Source organism: Carassius carassius, chromosome 14 (assembly GCF_963082965.1).
Source record: "Carassius carassius chromosome 14, fCarCar2.1, whole genome shotgun sequence".
Lineage (NCBI taxonomy): Eukaryota > Metazoa > Chordata > Actinopteri > Cypriniformes > Cyprinidae > Carassius > Carassius carassius.
Genome location: NC_081768.1, coordinates 5357323 through 5383997, shown reverse-complemented (window position 1 = coordinate 5383997; position 26675 = coordinate 5357323). Strand labels below are relative to the sequence as shown.

At 36.8% G+C, this 26675-nt stretch overlaps 2 protein-coding genes across 2 annotated transcripts; both read right to left on the bottom strand.

Annotated features, from left to right (window-relative positions):
- Window positions 1-157: 157 nt before the first annotated feature.
- Window positions 158-9964, bottom strand: LOC132156776 (calpain-1 catalytic subunit-like). Its single transcript, XM_059565802.1, has 22 exons — window positions 9857-9964; window positions 8150-8402; window positions 7007-7076; window positions 6186-6304; window positions 5865-5998; window positions 5549-5717; window positions 5287-5370; window positions 5118-5203; window positions 4965-5039; window positions 4075-4235; window positions 3530-3699; window positions 3411-3422; window positions 3035-3246; window positions 2631-2670; window positions 2480-2545; window positions 2313-2370; window positions 2160-2224; window positions 1711-1779; window positions 1513-1591; window positions 932-1045; window positions 772-830; window positions 158-686 (listed from the first exon to the last, which is right to left on the bottom strand). Exons 2-22 carry the CDS (start codon window positions 8393-8395, stop codon window positions 660-662), a joined length of 2115 nt encoding a protein of 704 aa, XP_059421785.1. The 5' UTR covers window positions 8396-8402; window positions 9857-9964; the 3' UTR covers window positions 158-659.
- Window positions 9965-10607: 643 nt separating this feature from the next.
- Window positions 10608-23177, bottom strand: capn2a (calpain 2, (m/II) large subunit a). The gene is made up of 21 exons (XM_059565793.1): window positions 22704-23177; window positions 22447-22516; window positions 21048-21166; window positions 16537-16670; window positions 15923-16091; window positions 15751-15834; window positions 15482-15567; window positions 15272-15340; window positions 15027-15187; window positions 14110-14279; window positions 13992-14003; window positions 13514-13725; window positions 13178-13214; window positions 13020-13085; window positions 12860-12917; window positions 12709-12773; window positions 12536-12604; window positions 12383-12461; window positions 12180-12296; window positions 11845-11903; window positions 10608-11749 (listed from the first exon to the last, which is right to left on the bottom strand). Exons 1-21 carry the CDS (start codon window positions 22941-22943, stop codon window positions 11726-11728), a joined length of 2100 nt encoding a protein of 699 aa, XP_059421776.1. The 5' UTR covers window positions 22944-23177; the 3' UTR covers window positions 10608-11725.
- Between the last annotated feature and the right edge of the window lie 3498 nt (window positions 23178-26675).

Sequence of the window (26675 nt, the reverse complement as noted above, 5' to 3'; positions counted from 1 at the left end):
TGCAAAAAAAGTCTGAATTGTGTGATAATTCAAAATTACTAACATAAACAGGTTTAAAAAATCAATTTCACACAAATCATCATTAAACACTCCAATATGACTTGTAAGAACATTTCAGGGTTTAGGATTTGTTTTCAGAACATATGAAACAAAACAGTTGTTATGCAAGTTTAGCATAACCGCAGAGTTTATTCTGAAGCTCTGTTTATAGGAAATCAATGACTATCTACACAATTACGCATTGTGCATCTAAAGCTTTTTTAATAGGATGCATAAGTTCACCTTATAGGAGAACATGCAGTGCTGTGCTTTATTTTTTCCCCCATGGCACGATTTATAGACAGCCTTTTGAAATAAAGATCGGTCTTCTGTTCGGGCAATACACAAAACAAACCCTCACTTGATATTTATCCCATGCACATGATGTTTCTCAGTCATTACAGCAGCGGTGAGTGGAGGTCTTCTTTCTTGTGTTTCACACCAGAAGGGTCTTCTTTGTAGTGTAACTGCAATATGTAATACTGAGAGAAAAATAAATCCTTAGAAACCTAGTAGCACTGTATTCTAATGAGGTTATAGTGGTATGGTTGCACGAGGAGTTCAGCATTGAGGCACTTTCCAGCAGGTTCTTGAGTTGGACACTCATGAAATAGACTACCTCAACCACACATGGTCATGAAGAGCCACTACACAGCAAAAGACAATGAGAGATTAGTGTTTTGCAGATGGTTTGTTTTAACATTTGACTTCAATGAAATCAAGCCAGAGCACCTCAGATAGGTTCATCTCAGCCGTTCCTGTTCCATCCATGTCCAACTGCTGAAAGGTCCCTACAAGGAAGTTCAAGACCATGAAAACCAAGCTGGGATAAAGCATTTTGGGTATATTTAATAAAATATATTACGTCATACAAAAAAAAAAAAAGACCTACTGAACATAGTTTCCAGTTTGATCAAGCAGCAGACGAAGTTATCAAAATCGATGACCTCGTTCTCAGCGTATCTGGCTACAAGAATCTGGTTGAGTCTGTTATTGAGCTTAAAGCCTGTATGGAAAGTGTACAGGATGAGACTAACTTATATATATATATACATATATATAAAAATATATACATATATACATCATTAAAAAATTTGGGGTTGAAATAATTTTGTAATGTAATGTATAATATGCGTTATGCTCACTATTAGGATACAGTAAAAACAGTAATATTGTGATACTGAATACTTTTAAGTGTAATTTGTTCCTGTGATGGCAAAGCTGAATCTTTTTAAGGATTTTTTGATGAATAGAACAGTATTTATTTGAAATATATATCTTTTGTGATATTATAAATGCCTTTACTATCACATTTTGACCAATTCAATGCATCTTTGTAAATAAAAAATAATTTACAAAAAAAATAAGAAATTATATTAAAATCCTGAATCGTGGCAAACATTTATGAACAGTAAATGATCTCAATTCATTCAAGTTTCTGCACCATTTTAATGAAATGAATGTCTCTTTTACCTGCTGATTCTACAGCCATACGCATCTCATAAGAACTCATAGTTCCTGATTGATCAATATCAAACTCTCTGAAGATCCCCTAGGTGAAAAGGAAAAAAAGCATGAAATATTTATTTTGAACACTATACTAAAGAAGCTTTGAACATTTATAATGTTTGAAATTAGTAAAAAAAAAAAAGGCTGACCCAAGACACTCACCAGCAACTTTCTTACTTTGTTCCAGAGGATCTGGAACTCTACTAAACCCAACCGCGCACTACCATCTTTCTGATGAACGGAGTCAAGAGTAAAAACAGATACAGGTTGTCTGATCACAACAAATCAGATGTTACTTATCACAGAAAAGAGTTTAGCAAGGCAATATACCCGAATAAATGCTTCTTATTAACATATCCTGCACAAATATTCGCTGTCATCTGCATTTAAAGCCAATAAACATAGCCTCTGAGTTTTCAGGTTTCTTCTTTTAAACATCTATAATTTCTGAAATTCAGACTTCTTCTGTACTTGCATTAATGTAAAGAGGGCTGTTGCTTGTTTTTACCAACTCAAGAACGAGTCAAAATGATTTTCCATAGTGATCGAGAGAATGACAGAGATGCTGTAAATAGACCTTAACTTGTATTTAACCCCAGAGTGAAGGATACATCCAAGAGGTTTACCATAGCTCTGCAGGACTCCATGCTGAAGCCATCTGTCTTTAGATCCTTGTCTAAGAGCGAAACAGTTCATTCAAATCTGATAAACAGGTCCATTTTGACTGTGTTGACTGCAAGTGTCAGCAAAATAGCATTACTCACGTTTGGAAACTACTCTGTTGAGAATAGTTCTGAGTTCACGGACAGATATCTCCATATCCTAAAACAAGAGGGAAAAAAAGTTCAAAAGTTAATATTTAAATGCAATGTTCTAACATCAGCAGACCTAAAATAGAAAAAAAGGGTTTTACATGTATGTATTTATTCACCTCTCCAGCCAGCTGGGCAAACAAGGACTTGAAAGAGTCATCAATATCATCCTCTGTAATTTCTGCCTACAAAAAACCCCAAAGGAGCCACGTTTATTAGAAAGTCGAAAGTATATGGCATTTGTTTTCTAATTTGGATCCAAAATCTTACCTCATCCTCCAGGTCAGCTGATATCTCGTCATCCAACTCCCTTTGATGAAAAAAGGGAAAGTTGTGACAGAATAAAATGTACTAATCCTAATTTCGTTCCAAATCGAATTTTCTTTTTTCAATGCAACACAATAGGAAAGAAAACAACTGCATCATCTAAGTAGTGCATATGGAATTATATAGTTACATATAGTACATTTAGTACATTATACTAAAATTGTATTAAAACATAAAAAAATGATGATCATTTTATGTTTTTATATATATATATGTGTGTGTATTTACATATGTACATTTATATATATAAATGTATGTACTGTAAAAATGAGACAGAAATAACACGAGGGGAGTAAACAATGACTATAAATTATTGGGTTCTATTTCAAAAATGAACACACACTCACTCCGTCTCTGACTGCTTTTCAGTGAAGACTCGTAGGACGAAATCAGCCTCTTGGCTGGGTTCGAAGGTGGAGGGGACGATGATGTATTCACCGGGAGGCAGGCGGAGACGAGTGCTCACCTCCCGCAGGTTGATGAAGGTCTCAGAGCGGGCAGACGATGAGTGGTTTAGGAAGAAGTCCTTTTTGAGGTGAACGTTCTGACAGCCGGCATACTGCAGACAGATGGAAATGGTCCACAAAATTATCCCACTGTGAATAATCTAGAGGATAATTCAACCTTCTGTTTTAAAAATAAATGATCTGTTTATGGAAGTATACATGCCTTTAAAGATGTAGGCAAACCTATAAAACAAAGAAATTGTTGACATGTTCATACCTCTTCAGGAATCTGCAAGGAGGAGAAAATGAGGAAAAAGAAAGGAAACAATTACGCATTTTTTCCTTTCTAGAACAAAGTCATCTATCAACTCAATTTGAACCTATTTTGCTCTTCACCTCGTAGATAGCAAAGCCGATGGTGTGCATGTCCTGTCCGTGGTGGCGGTACCGTCTGCGGTCTTTCTGCATTAAAGCCACCAGGAAACTGCAGGCCACTTCTTCATCCTCTGGGTCATCATCTTCCTCCAGCAATGTGATCTTATATTGTGGATTGATCCAGAATGTGTCTGCCAAACAGAACAGGAACACACACCAGTCAAAAGTTCAAATCCCAGATGAAGCTGGCAGCTGAGCTTGATTTATTCATGATTAATTGTTTCATCTTGCTTGTGATATGATGCTTTATGCACTACTGTTCAAAAGTGTGTGCTAAGATAAGTAATATTTTTTACTTAACAAGAAATTTATATTTTATTCAGCAATAGTGCATTAAATTGATTAAAAGGGACAGTAAAGATTTTTTCTAATGCTACAAAAGATTTCTTGCTCAAATAAATACTGTTCATTTGAACTTTGAATTTGTCAAACAATCCTAGGAAAAAATGTGCCACTAATCAACACATCAGGGTCAATCGCTGGATGTGAACCGGGGTGTTACTCACTGGGGCTGTTTCGGCAGCCTCCTGCGGTACTGCCTCTCCGCCAGGCACCGTGAAACTTGATGGTGTTCCAGTGGCTCAGGTCATCATCACTCAGAGCATCAGGGGTCAGATTACAAATCTCCAGCCTGGAGAACTGCCGCAAAAACTCACTGAACGACATCCTGGTGACAAAGGGAAGTGTTTATCCATGCTGTGAGCGTACACAATGCATTTTTGGTCTCCTGATGTGTCAGATTTATAGGAATAGCTCACTCAAAAATACAAGTTTTCAAAAAATGTACTCACCTGCATGACATCAAGTATATATAGATGAGTTTGTTTCCTCAAACCACACTTGCTCACCAATGGATCCTCTGCTGTGAATGGGTGCCGTCAGAATTAGAGGCCAAACAGCTGATACACATATCACAATAATTCACACGACTCCAATCCATCAGTTAACATCTAGTAAGTGAAAAGTTGCATATTTGTAAGAAACAAATCCATCACTAAGGCATTTCAACTTTAAATCAATGCTTATGGCCAATATATAAGTCCAGAATCTATAATAATGCTTCCTGAATAAGTTGATCCCCTACTGTCCACTCCTCTCAAAAGAATCCAACCACATATTTGTTTAGAACTGTTCTGGACCGTTTTTGCTTGTAAACAGTGCTTGATCTGTGCATATTTCTCTCCTGATTCAGAAAAGACAATTTTTTTAATCAGCTGTTTGGACTCTAAGTCTGATGGCACCCATTCACTGCAGAGGATCCACTGGTGAGCAAATCTGTTCTGATGAAGAAACAGACATATCTACATCTTGGATGGCCTGAGGGTGAGTACATTTTCAGCAAAGTTTACATTTTGGGTGAACTATTCCTTACATTTGTATTGCTGATAAAGCTCACCAGAACTCTCCATCTTCCATTTGTAAGTGCAAGTCGTCCTTCTCAGATGGATCAATTTCATCCCATTCGGGGGAGCTGGAGAGGAAACATACACAGTCTTCTTACTCAGTGACTTGGGCTGAACTAAATAAGAATATCTGTGTTATTTCTTACTTGTCGCTCCAGGCCCCCGTCCATTCGACCTGACCCCATGGGTTACGGATGCGGATTAGCCTTTCTGTATTACCCCTAAATTCCACCTGTCAAAGAGAGATTGCACACATGAAGGCAGACAAAATTAAACTCAAATGTGTTTACGAGGAACATATACTGAGAGCATCACCTGTTTGAGAGCCGTCACTGAGTAAGCATGACCCTTAACCAGCTTCTTGAACGTCACAGACTCCATGTCAAAGGCACTGGTGATCTGACACACAATCAGAAATAAAATATTAACCTAAACCTAAATTGAGATAAATAAATGTTTCTAAAGAGATATCAAATTACCTATATTATTAGTGTTTTGTAAATCCATGCAATCACAACTGACATTAAATGTGATTAAATTTTGTGGTAAATGAAGTATAGTAAATTCAAGTTCTCACATCAATAGAGCAGCCCAGCAGGGAGCCTCTCTCCAGGGCTTTGCTGATGGTTCGGTACAGGTCTCTCGGAGCCTTCCGGAGCTCGTACATCTCTGAAACCCCTCCGGTGAAATCCTCAAAACCCTCAGTAGTGGATCCTCCAGAGAGAGCCTCATAGGAGCCATTTAGCCTGGCACAACAAAAAAACAAACAAAAAAAAACACAAGTATGGAGAATCTTTATTAAACAAGAAAGAGACTCTCCACTTTTGAAAATGATTCTTGTTTAGTAAGAACACATTTTGCTGGCCTTCACCAAAATGTCTATCAGGACATACTTAGCATAGGCTTTTTCAACCAAGGCACTCCAGAACTCATTTCCCTCTGCTGAATGGACAAACATGAGCTCTCCGTCTCTCACCGGGAGCCGATCATCAATCACGATGTCGACCCACTCACCAAACTGCCAGAACTGCACAACAGAAAAAAAAAATATATAAAATTAATACACAATGATTTCTTTTAAATGAATTCATATTTCAGCCCAATACATGTTTGTGCCAGTATAAGCATTTAAGCATAAACATTCAGATTAAAAACCCTATTTACTGTATAACTTACAACAAGAACCTCTAGAGCATGCATCTGTGTTTCAGAACCTGAAAGTGGAAGATTCCAGCATAGTCTTCCTGAAAGCTCTGGCCTTGAGGGACGACTCTGTGGAGGAGTCTTTCATTAAGAGTCAGCGAGGCTATAGCAGCGAGGAGCCAGCAGTCACCTGACCATGAAAAAAAAAACAGATGAGGTAAGGAGAAATAAAACCACTTATTTAAATAGCTGGAACACCAAAATCCCTGAATACAATTCTTTAATCAATATTGTCTTTAAATAAAACACAGGAGTTGAACTACCACTATACAACCAGCAGGGGGACACAGAGAAAGGGGAGGGGTTTATTTTCTCTGTGAGGCCTGTGTGAACCCAATCCGGATTACATCCCACTCAGATCTTCACATCAGAGCAGAGGAATTTTCCACAGCCTCAAAACCTTAAGGGGCCAGCGGCAGGCTGAACATACACTACCATTGTTGGCTCTAATAAACGAGAGTTTTCAATTGGTCACTATATAATTCATGTGTGCAGATATTTGTCTTGTACTGTATTTGATAGTTTTAAACTAGCTTATGTAAAAGGATTACAAACATGTACTGCACTATGGTGGATTTATATATAATAACTAGAAAAATCTGACATGCACATTGATTGAGAAAAGTTGGCACCATCACAAACATGCACTGACTCAAGGTCAGCGGGAAGTGGATGAGTCACATGCAGACACGCCTCAGGTCAGTTATATGAGCTGTTCTTTCTGTGGTGAGTCATGCTTTGAGTTTCACAGCTTTTGAATCATTTGGAGGGGATTCCAAATGCTTCGAAACTATGCATACTCTGATGACTTTTGAACAACCAGAAAACTTACCCAGAGCTCCTTGACAGATGTCTGTCCGTGAGGCTCCACCCACAATGAACTGAGGATCATCACAGAGCTCCTGCAGAAAGAGAGCGATCAGAAGGGCTGAGACTGGAATCAGGCAACCCAGAGAGATTTGTTTTATTAAAACAAGACTTTATAAGATCAGTTCACAGCCAAAAATTAAAAAACATCTTCGTTTTGTAACAAACAAAAATTCTGTTTTTTTTTATTTTATTTTTATTAAATAAATAAAATGTTTGAAACAAAGTAAAAATGTTGAAGAATCTTTTGAAATGTGGGATGACCATAAACTGTCAATGTATGGAAGAGTGTGATTTTAGCATAATTAGGATTCTGTTGAATAATAATAAAAAAAAAAAATATAGCATGTTTTCATTGTAATTTTACTTAATGTTTTCAGAATTTTGTGTATTCTTCCATTTTTTTAAGTTTTATATATATATATACATATACATACATACTATACATATACATGTATGTCCATATAGTTTTTTTCAGTTTTCATTTTATTTATTTAAGTACATCAAGGTAAAAAAAAAAATGCTTTGGCAACTAGTCGAAATATGAGAAATATAAGTTTAAGCTATTTTATTTCAAGTAACACTATATTTATGATTTGATAGTTTTAGATTTAGCTAACCATGATAACCCTGGTGTTGAAAATAAGATATTTTCATGTATTATCTAAAAAAATAACAGGCTTTGGAATGAATGACATGAATGTAATTACTGCCGCCACTCCTATGTTGCCAGAGAACAAACTCATATGCTGTAAAGAATGAACAATTAATCTGAATGAAGCCACCTTACATGAATCATGTGTGCTTTGACTAAGTGTGTCTAGAGAAATGTTATAATCATTGTGTATGTGAATTTATAATAGTGACAACAGCTGCAATAGAGAGAAGGGAGGGGTCAGTGTGGCTATAAACCGCAAGGATTGGGTGGGTCATGTGACACTGAAGACTGAAGCAATGGCTGCCTGCTGAAAAAAAATCAGCTTTGCCATCACAGAAATAAATGACAATAAATTAAATTAATTACGGTACTTTTTGATCAAGCAAATGCAGCCTTGTTGAGTATACGAGACTACAAGATAGCATAAAAACTAATTCTTTTTCCCCTCACCGTAGGGCGCATCCACTCCACACCACGGGTTTTGGAGGAATAAGGGGCAAGTTCTTTGAAGCCGAGAGAGGGTGGTTCAGCGGGGAAGCAGGGGTCTTCAAACAGGTAGCCTCCTTCCAAACACTCCTGTTTGAGTGCCTCAAAGTCCTGGTTCTGGAAGTGTAAAGCCTGCTCAAAAGAGCCCACACCTTCTGCCTGTAGCCTGTTAGCACTGATCTGTGCCGAGATTCCTCCATATGTGAACATGCTGGAACTGTGAGATGCAAGGCAGTTCTAAACAGCAAAACTGATAGCAAAGGGATTCATACTCAAACACTTTAATCATGTTTGTGCCTTTGTGTAGACACAGACTACCTTGCATTGTATTTTTTTCTACAATGAAAAAGACAAAAGAACCTAAAAACTTCGTGATTGATACTTATATGCAAATTATGCACACTAGCTTTCAAAAGATCATACACTCTCAAAAAAAATAAAAAATACAGAGCTGTCACTGGGGCTAAAAAATCTTTGTACCCTATTTACCCCTAAATAGTACACATTGCTATCTTAAAGGTACATATTAGCACTTTAAAAGTGCATATTAGTACCTATTGATATTAGTACCTATTGAAAGAGTAATGTCCTTTGTAATTTTTCACTAAGGTTTATGGGATATCATCACCAGTTTCCAAAAAAAAAAAAAAAAAAAAGATTTATGTGAGGTAGTACTTTGTGGTTGTTAAACATTAGTGGAACATGTTAAGGATGCAGTGCAAAAATGGGCAAAAAATAAATAAAAATAATAATAATAATACGTTTTACAAAATATTTTTGCACTAATTTTAGTGTCCAAATGCAATTTGGTTCCACTGAAGGCTGAGGGCATCAGTTAGAATTACTTTAAAGTAAATTATGCATACTATATCAATAAGTTAAAAAATGTAAACAGAGCAGAAGCAGAAGGTCTGGTGTTAAATGCTGTCTTTGATAACTGTGATGAATGATGTTCTGTGGCTCTGCTCAGTTAAATATTCAGATTTGTAGACTCATAATCTGCTCTAAAAGCATCTCACTCAATTTTTAGATCCAGATATTGGCAGTGCATGGCAAATAATTTTATATATTAGACTATCACAGCACTTGCATCATATTTCTATTATCGCTCTGTATCAATGACTGGATTGTGCTGCTGGCATCAAAACTCAATAACAGACTGAGGGCCTCCTATTCATTTCAACACAAATCACACTCAGTGTGAACCTGCATTGTATATAGATACATGTACAAAAACTATTAACACATAGAGAAGTCCACCACAGGGCCGTTTTAAAACCTTAATCTTTATATTTAACATTTTATATACACTTGTAGTGGCGACTTATTAAGCATATGGTTGTTCTGTACATTATTTAATTTCTAAATTGTATGGGATGCCAAGCATTTTGTCGTATCATTGTCTTAGTAACGTTAACTCATTGTTTCAACCTTCGTAAATCACTGCGGTTCATTTATTTATCAATATCAACTTAGCTGTAATTTCTAGCGATGCTAACCTAAAACGTTTTCAAGATTCAATACGTGCATAACATGCATATCTGACGCTAAATAAAGTGTTCAATGCGACAGACTACAGCAGGCCGACGGAGATCAAGTACACGAACACGGACAAAACAGAACTAAATAAATCTCGACATGATTCAGAAATATAAGAACCGTTAAACTTGCCTTGCAGCTGCGGTCCTGTCAGTCTCTTCCGTGAGATATATACAGTAATATTTTCCCGAAAGATACGCAATACACTATTAGAGCTTCAGTGTGTGTGTGTGTGTGTGTGTGTGTGTGTGTGTGTCTAAAGGAGGCGGGGCGATAAACACAGACAAGTGCACTTGCCACGTCAAGTAGCCTACTGTACTTTACAAATAACGGGTCCAAATTATGCTGGATTTGAAGGAGAAGGTATATAAATATGTAAATACTCGATTTACATAATACATTACAGCATTTAGTACCTACTTTTTTTCATACAGTAGTTTCAACACGATTTCAAATATGTTAATACATAATAATTAAAAAAATATATATATTTTTTAAATTGGTCAGAATGGGCTAAATAGACGCGAAAAAAGTCGCGTTAAAATAATATTTCTGTACAGTGACAAATAATCATTATTGATCGTTTTAGCGTAGATTTAGCTACGCTTCACGATTATGTTTTTAAAATTAATTTATATATGATGGTACAGGCTGATGATGCAAGAGTCGCCAAAAAACAATTTGGGCTCCAAGAGGCTAATATTAATATAGATAGACAGTTAAAATTACTGACAGAAATTCTCCTTAAAGGTCGACATCCTTGAAACCCAATGAATAACGTGAACACTGGAAATAATGTTACAGATAATAAAGGATTTAATTTGTTTCTATACAGCAACAAGGCTGTATATTTTAGGCATTTATAATTTTCAAATGTTGAATTTACACAAAGAATACCATTGCTTGCAAGACAGCAAAGAAAAGTAAACTTGGTTTTAGGCTTGAATTTTAAATTTCATTAAAAAAAGCATAAAAAAACAACAACAAATCGACAACTGACAAAAAAGTTTAAATGGATTCTGTGCACTGGAGCAAAAAGAGAGTTTTGTGGCTTAACTCCACTGATTAGCAATAACAAATCATACTTCTCTGCTGTTATAATGTGGTGACAATTCCTACGATATATCCCATTCAAACTTCAATAGAAAAAACAACAACATGGAAGCAGAAAATCTTACTTTGTTAAGCGATCTCATCAGGACTGTAATTTTACTGTTGGTTTCACAATTTGTTTTTTATATATAAAAAATGTGAGTGGTGCTTGCTCACAAAACCAAGATGCTAGATTAATTGCCAGAGCATTGCTATGTAGTTGCTTACTGGCCAAAAGTGTTCACTTTCAAGTTTGATTTGATAATCTGGTCCCTATCCACCTTATTTTTCAGTGCGGAAGTACGCCTATGGGCAAGACTTCCGGTTCATTAGCCGCTATAGGGAAATAACGAGAAGAATAACAATGTGCAGTAAACAGTAAAACTGTTTGCATTATAAACCAGTGTGCAAATAATAAACATAATACATTACATTATATGGTAAGACACACCAGCAAAACAAGCTGTTTTGTACAGCTAAAAATAGCTGGATGCGGATGAGACTGGAAGCTAGACCCATAGAATTTACAAATGGTTGTGCCACTCTTACAGGATTAAAAAGGTGGATGTGTAACTTTGTGTAACTCTTTAACTCTATATGACCAGGTGAAAAACATAAGTCCGATCATTTAAAGTAATTGCACAATTGTCATCAACGAGCCACACAATTTGGAGCAGCAAAAAAATCTAAACAATGATGCCTTGCAAGCACTGCAGTAAGAGGAAAGTGCATTACAAATAAAACAACAGGCAACTATGCTTGTATCTTTGAAGCAAAGTACAATGAACACATTTACAAATTCTAGGATGTCCACCATACTAATGAAGCATTTATGACCAATTTATGATGGTCTTCTGTGTAAGTTAACTAGCACAATAAAAATACTATTCATTATAATCCTCTGGGCCTTTAAATCATAGCAAACGTCAGCCACTGAAAGAAAGAAAAAGAACCATTTAAAACACTTAGACACAAAATGGTTAAACATTAAGGCACACATTTCTATTAGACTGCAAGACATTCAATACCTGGAAGAAGTCCAACTCAATGAACCCACTGTTGTCTATGTCAATCCTTCTGAACACTTCTACAAATGTTAAAAAAATAAGAATTTGCTTTTAATTGAAATGAAATATATAAAGAAAAATGAATACATACACCAGAAATAAATTAAATCACATTATATAATACTATATATAAGAAAACATGCTGCACACACAAACATTGAAAGACATTTTTTAATTCTACTTAAATTATTCATTGAAAGTAAAAAAAAGTCATAGCCATACAATTATAAAAAAATTTCATTAACATCACTGAATCCTACATTTTCAACCAATCAGAAAAAATGAACTGTTCTTACTGAACATCATCTCCAGGCGCATCACACAGGACACAAAGTTATCAAAGTCGATCTTCATGTCTGTATCTCCATAGCGTGCAGCCAGACTCTGATGAATGCAGTCATTCAGAGAGAACCCTGTGCCACCATTACAAAAAAATCAAGTTCACTTGCTGCTCCTTCATTAAACAAAAAGTTTGAATGAAGGTCAAAGGTCAGCGTACCGGTTTCCTTTAAAGCCATTCGCATCTCTGGTGTACTCATACAGCCGGACCCATCCATGTCATTCTTCTTATAAATGACCTAAAAACACAAGGATTTCATCCCGAGACAAGGTTTGCAAGTAGCATTTTAGACTTTCTATGCCACAAACTTACCAGATACTTTTGAATTTTCTTCCAAAGAGTGGCAAACTCAGCTAACCCTAGTTTACCATTGCCACTTTCCTGCAACAGAGTTAAGTCAAACTGCTTATGACGTATGAAATGAAACAGAAATGTATCTTTGGACATCTTAAACAACTGCCTGTTGGACTGTCTGTAAAGGATACATCCATGAGGTTCACCATGACCCTACATGTTTCCAAACTGAAACCATCTGTCTTAATATCCGTTCCTGTACGGAGAAGACAAATTGTTTACCAAGCATCTTTATGAATATGATCTTTTAAATAAATATTCATGTATAAAGAAAAGACTTGCTTTTTGAGACTATTTTGTTGAAAATTGTTCTCAGTTCAGTGGCAGAGATCTCCATGTCCTTGAGCCAAGAGCAAACATTATTAATGTTTTATGTTTAATGAGGTCAAACATGTTTTTCAAGGTAATTCATTAACATTATGCAAGGGCTAAAATAACTCACATCTCCTGCAAGTTTAGTAAACAGTCCCCTAAAGCCAGCATCAACCTCATCTTCAGACACAGTCTCCTGAGGAGTCAGAAAAGAGGTTTCTTGATGATATTCACATTAATAAAGTCAAAGGTAGCATTTCAAGAGAGACACAGGAAAATGGGACTTACATCTTCTATGTTTGCCTCTATTGGGTCATCACATTGTCTAGAAGAAATAAGAGACACAGACTCTATCACATACAGACAAAAATCTCACAGCACCCATTTTCTTTAAATAATATAAACATTATATACAGGAAATAATTTGGATAAATAAGGAAATAAACAGATTGGGGATAATTTCTTTCTGACCACAGAATTATTAAAAAGAAAAACTTAATTTCTTGACAGGTTTCTTAGGACAGCTTGTAATAAAGAGGGCTTTGGTTGATCATATGCTGAAGACACTACAAGTAACTTAAACATGGTCTTATAAAGGGCTTATTGAAAGTTTTCAGTCCTTACTGCATCTCAGACTGTTTCTCGGAGAACACACGCACACAGAAGTCTCCATTCTTGTGCGGTTCGAATGTGGAAGGGACGATGAGATATTCTCCTGGAGGAAGTTTGAAGCGGGTGCTGACTTCTCTAAGGTTGATAAAGGTCTCAGATCGAGCTTTCTGAGCGTGGCTCAGGAAATAATTCTTATCCAGATGAACGTCCTTTTGCCCATGGAACTGCAATGAGGTGATCAAGAACCAGAGGAAGAATAAGCTAGATTTTTACATTCGAGTGGTGTTTGCCGGAGCAAAAGTCAGCGCTACTAGGGTTTTACAGGTGGTCGCCAGGCAGTGGCTAGGTGGTTTTGAACAGTTTCTATGTTGATTTTATTGACTAGTATTTTTAGCTAAATATATTTAAAATGCTTCATTATTACAATTTATGTTAATTCTCCACATCTCAATTTTCAGAAATCATTTTCAAGTCATTCCATTGTGCTCACCTGAGGAGGAACCTAGAATGAACAAAAAGAATATTTGTATAAGCAACACCCTTCACAGGTTATGTCAATACATTTCCAACAAAAGAGACATGAAACATTTATATCTCATCAACCCCACCTCATAGATGGCATAGCCGATGGTGTGCATGTCCTCTCCAGACTTCCTCAGCTTACGCCGGTTCTTCTGAATCAAGCCAATCAGCACACTGCAGCCCACTTCATCATCATCAGGATCATCATCTTCCTCCTCCAGTTTGATCTTAAACTGAGGATTCATCCAGAAGGTGTCTATGGAAGACAAATGACATGTTACAGTGTCCTAGGTCGCATATTTCACACGGACCCCCCATATGCTACTGTAAAAAAGTTTTTTTTTTTTTATGTTTTTTGAAATTAAACATTAAATGTTTGTCTGAAAAATACAATACAATCAAAATTACACTAAAAACATGAATATTTATTTATTAAATATAGTAAAAAAAAAAAATTAAAATAACCTTTTTCTATTTGAATATATATTAAAATTTAATTTATTTTATGTGGTGCAAAACTAAAGTTTACATTGCTACTGAAACTGAATTGAAACTAGAATTGAAATTTAATTGAAACTGGCTTTTTGTTTGTTTCATTCCATATATATATATATATATATATATATATGTATATATATATATATAAATTAATATATATTATTATATTATATCATCATTATTATTATTATCAATTATATTATATTATTATATTTATTTTATATTTATTATATTTTATATTATATTATTATATTTATTATTATATATTTTATTATATAATTAAAAAAAAACTTGCTAAGTGTACTGCATTAGGCTAACTGAGACTAGTCATAGCACTTGCATATCGTTGCTCTTTTGTTGATTTTGACCTTATTTGTAAGTCGCTTTGGATAAAAGTGTCTGCTAAATGAGTGAATGTAAATGTAATGTAAATGTATCGATAGATAGTCCCTCTCTAAACTCATGTCAAACTTGAGCAGATGCACAGAAGTATAAACATGCTTACATGGATGGTTCCTGCATCCACCAGCCGTAGAGCCTCGTCTCCAGGTGCCATCGAATTTACATGTACTCCAATGTTTGACGGAGTCAGATGTCAGTGTGTCTGGGGTCAGAGTGCAGATCTCTAGGCGGGAATATTGCTTCAGAAATTCGGAGAATGACATCCTACACAAGTGCAAACAGGTAGTGAATAACTTTGCCAAGAAGAGCTTCAGTGATGCAGTAATATGGTTTTTCACGGAATTTTACCAGAACTCTCCATCTTCTGACTTCACATTCTCACGTTCAGATGAATCGACAGCATTCCATTCAGAAGAGCTAAAATACACAGATATAATTAAGCAATAAAGTCAGGCTATATTATAGTGTAGAACACTACAACAGCTTCATTACAAGCTTATGAAACTGCAAAATGTACATCTTAATAAATGAATATTGTTTTACATTTTTGGGTCTTACTTGTCACTCCAGGCCCCCGTCCATTCCACCTGACCCCAAGGATTACGAACTCTAACCAGCTTCTCCTTTCGGCCTCGATAATTAACCTGACAAGAGTATGGATAGATTATAGATACAAATGTTAACACATAAAATGCTACTTTCAGTGTAAGTCTCCTTCAACCAAGGCAAATGCACAGAAAAACATTTTAATTTAGTCTAATCCAAGGCATTATCTGAACAGTAATGCCAAAGGAGCCTAGAAAATGTAAGACATTTAGATGACTAACCTCAATTGCTCCAGTTAGAGAGTAGGCATGCCCTTTCACAAGCTTTTGATTAGTGATGGCCTCTGAGTCTGCTGCACTGGTGATCTATATAAAATGAGCATTGTTTTACTGCATATTCTCTGAAGGGATTTTCATTTTTTGGGTGTCTGTATGTGTGCTAAAGAGCTCATACATCTATGGAGCATCCCAACAGAGCTCCAGATTCAAGGGCCTTCCTGATGATTTGGAACATGTTGGATGGGGCGCTTTTCAACTCGTATATTTCTGCAATCCCACCGGTGAAATCCTCAAAACCTTCTGTGGTAGAACCTCCAGACAGAGCTTCATAACATCCATTCACTCTGAACGAGAGAACAGTGTCACTCAGAGGGAAAGTGTGCAAAAAGAGATACACAGACTACCAAGTATTGTATCTTAAACAAGTATTTTATCAATGAAGTTACCAAAAATGCCCCAAAATGGTGTTTGGGCAACATTTGTGTGCGGATTGTGCATGACTTATTAGTGATTACACTGCAAAGACATAACACACACACACACAAAAAAAAAATTATTTTTGTTAATTTTTTTTGTTTTGACTGTATTTTTGATCAAATAAATGCATTAGACTCTTCACTCAAAAACATTTAATAATTTCAATTGAATTAATTTTTATAATTTCAATTGAATTAATTTTTATAATTTTAATAGACTACTTTTAAAATGTAGCTAGACAGCAATTGTGGTTGTTAAGATGCAAGACAAACACATCCCAAGCTCAACAAAAGGGGATGTTATATGACTCACTTAGCATAGGCCTTCTCCAGCAGGGCGCTCCAGAACTCTGAGCCTGTGGCAGAATGAACAAACAGCAGTTCTCCATCTCGAGTGGGCAATCGATCATCCACCACCACATCCACCCATTCCCCATACTGCCACAACTGCAACCATCAAAACAAATGTACTTAAATTAGGGAGGACTCAGCAGATGAGACTTAGAATACAGCCACATAACACACGATTGTGCAGCATCTTCACCGATCATCTGGAAATGATTTAAAGGGGTTGTAGCAGAAATGACTCGAACCAGACAAATTAAAGAGTCGATCAGGGCTGTGGCTTAAACACGAGCCGAATTCCTCAGTAAGGCAACAGGAAGTCATAAAACATTCTGTGCCACAAGTCCCAAGCAAGATAACCAACCAACCAATGCTTTCACAGAACAGCTTTCAACATTAAAAACAATATTTGACAATTTTAATTTGCAGAAGAGATTGTCAAATTTGTTGTTCGTAAGTGAGATGCAACGTCGGACATCACATGTAAACCCATGAGAGTTAAAAACTCCCCCCACCCAGCAGAACCAGACTGAAATTCCTAAGGGGGGGGGGGGGGGGGGGCCTTTGAACCTCTGGTCTCCACAGAAATCTTTGTCAAGAGAATGACAAAGAAATTGTCTTTTGCACATATATATGGACCAAAATGAACTCCAAAATGACTTCTAAATGAATATCAGTCCATCGCTTAAAGGGTCATGAAACCCTAAACCAATTTTTCTGAGATTTTAACAGAGGTAGGTGTGTTTAACACCATAGAAGACAATGTTATAATCTGTAAAATTTAATAATAGAATATAAATGGTTAAATTTGAGTTTGTATCGGCTATTTTCTTCTTCCGGGTTTGAAATCTTCATCAAGTCTACGTCACAGGATGTGACGTTTTTCTGTACGGATCATACAGTGATGACTCATCGTTCTCTCATAATTATTAATGAGGCTGAGCCTTCATATCCAATGAGAAGACATTTCACTGAATTAATCATGATACCACGTGGATCTTTTCAATGATAGACCTATCAAACAAACTGTGATATTGCATAGTCGATGAGAGAGGCGATCATGGGACGCAAGTGTTTGTATGCGTGGTGCAAAAGTTCAAGCGCATTGCATAGCTTTCCCCGCGATGCTGCCAGGGCTAGAGTCTGGCTCCGTGCGGCTGGTTGGCCATCCACAACGGACACATCTAATTTATATATATGCAGCAAACATTTTTCTCGAGAGAGCTTCGCCTCTCGAGAAGTCCTCCACCTCCACAGAACCCTGCGCGCTGCCGTCACTGTATATTTCTATGTCGCTGTCCATCTTTACTATTGTTGTTCAGGTGGCGCGTCGATTTAGGCACGGATTTTTTTTTTAACCGGAAATCTATTATTTGCAAATATATTAATTTATAGTGTGTATATAAAGTATATAGTTGTTTATAATGACATTATAATTAATATGTACATTTAATATGTTTTATTCAATAGAATTTGATGACAGGGCGTTCAGTTACTTTTGAAATGACAGAAATAGTGTCAGTGTATTGCCAGCTTTTTAAAAAAAAACTTTTTTTGCTTACGTTTTACGACACATTTGTAATGATATGCAATAACAGTTATCCCTGCCGTGCAATACCACATCCACACTCCCCTCCCCTTCTCACAGCCATCCACGCCCATTTCAGTTGCATTTTTCAAAAACAGTGTGAGCTAGACTTGCGCTGAAATAGGGGGGTTTCATGACCCTTTAACTCCATATTCATTTATATGTAACCCACACATTTGACTATCATGTTATAATCACTTATTGTGTATGTCTTTTAATAACTATGGGATAGCTTAAGGATAGATATTCATGTCTAGTATCTATGTAATCCAATCTGCTTGCTTGAAATAGTCCTGACCATCAGTTATTTGTCAAATGTATCATATTCTGGTTATAGGAATCATGATTTACGATACCCCCGAGCCAAGACAATATCTGATTGGTCAAGACAACATTTGAGGTGTGGCCAACAGGCCAGTTTAAATACTCAGGACACCATAAAATTCTGCTTTTAGTTGTTAGCTTTGCTTCTGCTACTAGTCATGCCTGCTGTCAGCTTTTAGTTGTTAGCTTTGCTTCTGCTACTAGTCATGCCTGCTTTTAGTTTTAGCTCTGCTTTTGCTATCAGTCATGCCTGCTTTTAGCTTTGCTTCTTAGCTTTAGCTTTTAGCCATGCTGTTTGTCATCATTGTTCTTTGAGCGCGGTTCCAGCGTGCTTCAGCCTGCACGCCTGCTGCTACTTAGCCACGATGAGAAGGAACACCACCTAGTCTCGCCAAACTTTACTTCTTTTCTTTTCCGTTTGAGAGTTTCGTGTTCTGAGTTAAGTTTTGTAACGTCGAGTTCAACTTCATCCAGCCACACACAACTCTCTGCATCTTCAGCCAACGCCCAACCACGGGCTTCCCAAAACGTCACTTCAACGACTACTGAACTTCCAGCCAATCAGCGACAACAAAGGGACACCTTTACTCGGGCAATGTACCTTCAGACATTTGTACTGGTGTATCTAATATAATTTTAACCTCATTGAGGAACTCAGTGCGAGGGTTAATTAAGTGATTGATGGTTGTTCATGTCTATGCAATTGAAAGTATTGCTGTAAACTTGGGATTCCACATTTCCATTCTCTTAAACTCATCTTTCCCTAACTTTCGATCTTCCTGCAACTTGTGTGAATGTGTGCGTGCGTGCGTTTATGTGTTAGATTAGTTTATATGTCTTAGATTTATCTAATAAAGACTTATTCATATTGAAAAGAGAAGTATCTTGTGTTTTGTGCTTACAAGTTAATGTCTTAAACTGCCGATCTTGTTACTGTGCTAATTGATAGTGTTTTCAATATACTTTGGATATTAATATCCAGCGCAGATTTGATGTTAAACGGCACATTCAGTGAATCACAGGGCGTCTCAGTGATCAGCCGTGAAACAGTGATTCTGTTCAAATTCCCTTTAAAATCTTAAATGATTCCCTTTGAGCTAAATTTTTTAATTTTTTAAACGTTTCCCTTACAGGGTAATATGATACAATATCAATTTTTCCTTTCTCTTTGGAGTGTCTACAAGCTCTTGGTGCACAAAGAAGAAATGTAAAGTTGCAAAGACTAAAGACTCAATTCCAAAGATATATTCTTTATAAAAGTTAAGACTCGTCCACGCCCCCCTAAAACATCTTGTTCTAACATGCCCTCACATGTCTACGTCACTATGTGGGAAAATTTGCATAATGCCACCCAAAGGTTCACGCAAAGAAAGAAGGTGTACATTTTATTCTCTATTTTTAGACGCCGTGTGTTTCACTGTGAAAGTGAAACTACTTTCTTTGGTCCTCCAAGAGAGCATGATATCTGCTTTGTCGTGCCTAGAGCTAATCCGTGCTGGTCACTGAGGAAATACATCAACTTCACGCTGTGGATCGCCGGATCGGCTTTCACCGTGGATGATGCGGAGTCTAGCCTGGGGTCATCACATGTGGTTGCCGCAACCCCTGCCGCTCCTTCGTCGGATCCGGCGGCCGTTCCTCGTTTTAGCCGCTGGCTGGCACTCACTCAAGCCGCGGGCCGTTCCTCACTCTTTGCAAGGACAGTCTGGTGCTTCTGACTCACGGTATGTAAGTAGGTTTACATTTGTAAAGGATTTGCTACTGATGATTCAAATGCGAATTTTGAGCAGTGTAGAATAGCGCTTGTTGTTTTTCGTTTCTACGATCCCAAGTGCAGACATGGTTTTTTGTTTACAGGTGCGATATGCAACGTAACGCATAAAAAGACAGTAGAAATCATTATAATCAGTAATTATGTCCAACAACAGTAGATACAATAACTGCCTCATTTGTAATGGGTTTTATTGTTTTTTTCCTGTCATGCCGGTGTTCTGACCAGGACACGCCATAAAAGTATATGTTGGGGGGCGTAACATTTCGCACTTGATAGCTGGCCAATCAGAATACACCTCATTTTTCTGACTGATGAGCTTTGTAAAAAAACGATGCAAAGAGAAAAAATAATAATGTAATAAGAATGAAAATAATGTGTTTTTTAGCAGCATCATATGACCCCCTTTAAATGCTTAAATATCAGAAGCATAGCAAAATGTAGGATTTAAAAGTACAGTAAGGCTGAGCTCATAGAGGAACTGAGCAGGGCCTGCACTTCCTCTGGGATTAATGCTGTCCGTCTATTGATCAGTTTGACTTCCTGTCCTGGCAAAAACATTCCACCATGACCCATAAAATCAAGCCATTGTGACTCTCTGTTAAAAAGTGATAACATTTATTTAACATTTATCTGTCGAACTTCCTAGAAACCAGCTAGAACAACTCCCAAGCAACCTCCTAGCAAGGCCTCATTCCTTAAAACATTATCTCTCTCCAAACACCCCGATTATTCAACATTTTTCTTTTCACAAGCTGTCCAAGTGCAACAGAACTTTCATATCTACTTTGTTTACCTGAAAGTGGAAAATTCCAGCATAGTCTTGCCCAAAGCCCTGGTTGGATGGAACGACACGAGCCAAAACGTCTTCATTGAGGGTTAGGGAAGCAATGGCTGCTAGGAGCCAGCAATCACCTGCAGAAAGGAAACACTTGTGGTTGTGGAAGTTTGATACATTTGAACAGATTTACTTTGATATTTTACCAAAGCAGAGATATGAATTTCGAGTTTGTGGTGAACTATCCCTTTAAGATAATTTCCGACATTCTTAGTTGCAAATACTGAGATTCAACCCTCTAGCGGTTTGTTTGTAGGCCTTCACTGTTTGTCCTGCCCCAAAAATCCTTTGCATTCCACGATCTTCACAAAGACAACTTTTCTTCCACAACATGTCAGCTGATCAGTCTCCAGAATGAGCTAAAAAACATTTCCTTTTCAGTTGGATGATTCATCTTTCATCTTTCATACAGCTATGACAATTTGTTCCTGATCATACTATGATGTGCAACAACACTGAAAGTGTTACTATAGTAACAGGCTGGCTTGATATATTGTGGTTTCCTCAACCAGTATCATAACTCTTCTAGCACTATTTCTGATTATGAAAGAATGAAGTTGAACTGAGAAACCATTTAATTTAATTTCATGCAATAATTTATACCTCTTTGGAGTGTTTAGCGAGGCTACAAATATTGCATGATTGAAACTAAATCTATGCACATGAAGAGACATCAAACTGACTAAAAGTAAAAAATATATTAAATAAAAAATAATAAAACCAAACTTCAATTAATAAATACAAAATAATGTTTTGTTAAAAAAATGAATACGGAAGCAAGTACACAAAAATAAGTAATAGAGTAAAATCTACAACAAAAAAAGTCAACAAAATGTTAACACAGAGTCAGATTTGAATATAATAAGCATACTTTTGAGCCAGAGGTTACAGGAATCATTCTCTGTGTTGTGCAATGGTGCATATCACACCCCACTTCATGAGGATTTCTCCATCAGGCTCAACAGATTCATTACATGTAAAACAAACACGCGAGCTGAAAACAGCAGTGGCTAGTATTTTTCCCAAAATATGCACAAAGACTTCTTTGATGTGTGAGGAACTAACTACTGGGTCTCCTTTAGTATTAAGAATTACACAGCATTATGAGAGCATGCAAACTTGCTTATTAAAGGGGAACATAATACTCAAAGACATTGGGTGTGCTTCATAAAATGTTTCAACTTGTTTAGAGGGGATTTCCCAATAAAGTTAAAAAGAATAAGAACGATTCCAAGAGAGCTTCATAAAATGCAAGACATATTTGGTCAATCTCACGTGCTTTTGTCATTTCGCATAATGGACATCTTGTGGACTCTTAAATCTGTTAGAACTGCACATAGAAAGGGCTTTTACTTACCCAAACCTCCTTGGCAAATATCTGTTCTTGTAGCCCCTCCAACAATAAACTCCGGAGTGGAGGTCAGTTCCTGCAGAAATGGTAAAAAGCACTTACATGGAGATTTGTTCTGTTCTTGCCTGTTTTCCATTAACATTTTCAAGGGATGAGTCATTACCAAGAAATTAATGTTTAATGGCACATAGATAGATAGAATTTAGTTACATGATACATTATTTTGGCAAATCTACATTTATGTTGCTTTCTTAGGAACTCACCCCAGGTCTTTTCCACACAACACCTCTGGTTTTTGGCGATCGTGGCCCGAGTTCGTTGAAGCCCAGAGACTCGGGAGCGGCTGGGAAGGTTGCATCGCAGAATAGCTGGCCACGGCTCAGACACTCACTTCTCAGACTCTCAAAGTTCTGGTTCAGGTACTTCACCGCATTTGCGTTCGTCCCGAAGCCAGAAGCCGCCTCGGCTCTCTTCTTGGCGAGTGTGGATGCCACGCCGGACATTTTCGAACTTTTTTTGCCCTGTGCTACTTTGCAGCTGTAAAGTGTGGCAGTGAAAAAATTCTTCGCTTACGCCTTAACCCACTCCTCCTTCTAGGACAGGCGTGGTCCTAAGCCTGTAATTTCTGGGCCGTTCACAAACACGCACAGAACGCGCGTTCTATGTTCTTTTAGCGTTTAAAAAAGTTGGATGCAGCTGCAGCACAGCGGAAAAGAAGCAGAACGCAGAGAGTCTTTTTTTCAAAGCTGCGCTTCACGTTCTTGCAACAGGAAGCGTTTCTAGTATTGCGTTTGCACTTTTTCGTTTATATCTCAGACCGCCTTGATGGGGAAAATAATTTCAATTTAGGTTTCCGCTTCCCTGGCTTGGTCAAGTTGGGTGGCTGTATATGGGTTTTGATCACTTTTTTTTTTAAATCTGGTCAGCATGGTTTAAGCTAGTTTTTTTCGTTGGGGATGGTTAATAGGGGCGTTTGTAGCATTTTATTACTGGCGCATACTTTGATATGTTTTCAAAAACATGTTATGGACATAAACAGTCCCTTAGTTCAGAATCGTTCACAAGCTGCAGTAAAATTGTTTTGTTTCCAGCAGTGGGTTGTAATATCCACCTCATCCAGTTATAAAGCATCCAGGACTGGGCGTGAGTGATTTGTCTGTACAAACGCAACTGGTGCCTTCGTGTGTGTGTCTCAGTTAAAGACTGTATGGCCTTCTGAGAACTTTAATACAGTATTAACATTATTACTGTTGCAGTGTCTTATTGGTGTGTCGAAAATACTAAAATACACTGTAGCTATTTCTTTTGTGAGCTTTAGCTTTAGGATAACGGTTAAATTCTAAAACAATTACAACTCAAATTAATATGTAATGTTTTCGTACTTATTTATTTATTTGGTGAGTCGCCACTTAAGCCAGAAAATGTAAAGTCAACCAGCCGTTTTCGCATTATCGTGCCTTCTATTGCATATTTTGCATAGGCTATATTCTGCACATTCATAGTTCTTCAAAACTTTCCGGTTCATCGCGAAGCTGCAGAGAGATCTATTTTCATGATGGACTGCTGCTGCCCTCTTGTGTTTTGAACACAACACATAAACGAGGAGTTGAAGGCGTCCTTTTTTTCTTTTCTTTTCTTTTCTTTTCTTTTCTTTTCTTTTGTGTAACAATTTCATAATATTACATATGTTATATTATTGTACTTAAAAAACAGTGAGAGGAAGTGCAGTCGTTCCTTCTACAATAGTTTAAAGTTGTATAATAGTGTTTGTGTGTGTATTAATGTAGTCAAATTATTAATCGTATCCAAAATTCAAGTTTTTGTTTATATAATATATGAGTGTGTACTGTGTATATTTATTATGTATATATTAATACAAACAAATGCATGAATATATTTAAGAAAAATGTTGATGTTTATAAACATATGTATATATAATATAAAATATGATAATATTCATATATATATATATACACACACACATGTAAATATATAGAATATCATGCCTCCCAAGAGAAATACATCATGTGAGGATGAATCTGGTGCTACCATGTCCATGGTCACACAATTGTTGGAGCAGCAAAAAGAATTCTACAAGGAAATGCTAAACCTGCAGCAAGAGAAGTTCAAAGGTTTCATTCAAGTGATGATAGATGGAACTAATAAGAGGCTGGATGGCGTTATAAAAGATGTCCAGGAGCTGAAGACAAGTTTGGAGTTCACACAAATCAAAATGGAGGAGGAGATGTCAGGGCATAAGGAAATTGTAACCAAAATAAAATCCTTTGAAAGCGATATTATGAAGTCAAAACAGGACATTGATGAATTGCTTACAAAGTTGGATTACATTGATAATCAACATAAAAAGAAAATTATCATCATTAATGGGATACCTGATGTTGGAGGAGAAAAATGGAATGAATTGGAGCTTAAAGTTCAACAAATGTTCTCTAGTAATTTAGAGCTCGATTGTACTAAGATTGAGATGGAGCGGGTACAGAGGATTGGTCAGTACCAAGAAGGGGGAAGGCCAAGAAAAATCATGGTGAATTTGCTGCGGCTAAAAGACAAACAGCATATCCTCTCTTCTGTTAAAAAGCTGAAGGGGACAAACATCTACATAAATGAGGATTTCTCTGGGGCAGTGCAACAGAAAAGAACTCTGGCCAAAGCTGAAGGCTGCGAGGGAAAGGGGTGAAAGAGCATGGCTGAGGTATGACAAGTTAGTCGTTGGGCCAAAAGATGGACATACAGAAAATGTATAACTTAAAGGGCATTTTAGAACTTGAAGCATGCTATTTTAAATTATCTGTACATTTTGACATCCTTAGCAATGAATATAGGCAGAAAGAAAATACAATCATCCTTGCTAAAGTTTTCTAAAAAGGGTCTAGTCCTGGCCCACTTAAACATATGTAGCCTCAGAAACAAAGTTGAAGAAATAACTACACTTTGTCAATCGGAGAATATTCATATCTTAGCATTGACAGAAACCCATTTGGATGACAGTTTTGATAACTCTGTTGTTGCAGTTGTTGGTTATAACCTGTACAGAAGAAACCGGGATAAACACGGTGGAGGTGTAGCATTATACATTAAAGATAGTATTGTAGTCATGCAAAGAAATGGTATAATGTGTGTTGATGTTGAAATATTATGGATACAGATACACATCCCTCACTCTAAGCATTTTTTAGTTGGATGCTGTTATCGTCCCCCAAGCACTCATGTAAGTTACTTAGACAAAATATGTGAAATTGTAGATAGAGTGTCTGATGAAAGTAAAGACACTTTTCTTTTAGGGGATTTTAACATAGATTGGTTCTCTAAAGTTTGTCCCTTACGCAAAAAACTGTCCTTAATGGCCAGTCTCTGTAATTTCACCCAGCTTGTTATTCAGCCCACTAGAATCGCTGTAGTTATTGATGGCAAGAATACATCTACATGCATTGATCTGATATTCACTAATATACCAGAGCTTTGTTCACAAACAGTTTCCAAAGCTGTAGGGTGTAGTGACCACAATCTGATCGCTTTATCAAGAAAACTAAATTGCCTAAATCTGGAGTCAGAATTGTTCTCCACAGGTCCTTTAAAAGGTTCAACCCAGATTTATTTATATTAGACATCAATAATATGCAATGGTCAGATGTTCTTGAAGAACACTGCTTTAAATATGTTTATAGAATAAATTAATGAAATTGGTTAATATGCATGCTCCCCTTAGGAAAAGGTCAATAAGAAGTAACAGCGCTCCATGGCTGGACAATGAATTGAGATCATTGATGCTTCAAAGGGATAAAGCCAAAGCAGTTGCTCAAAAAACAGGGAAGCCTGAAGATAGGAAGACATACTGCACATTAAGAAACAAAGTCACAAAACCAAATCATAGTAAAAAGAATGGTTATTTTAAACAGAAAATTTATAACTCTGTGAATGATGGGAAAAAACTGTGGAAAATACTGAATGTATTAATGTGTAAGAAGCCAAAGTCATCCCAAAAATTTGTTGAATGTGAGGGGCAGTTTATCACGAAGCCACATGATATTGCAAATTATTTTAACAATTTCTTTTACAAGAAAAGTGGATAATTTAAGATCTGACATGAACAAAACTAACAGTGATGCATGCCAGAAATTGGTTGATAACATAATGCAGGGCAAAAACTGCCATTTCCAATTCAATACTGTAACTCAGGATGCCGTAGAGAAGCTGCTACAGGGTCTATCTATTGA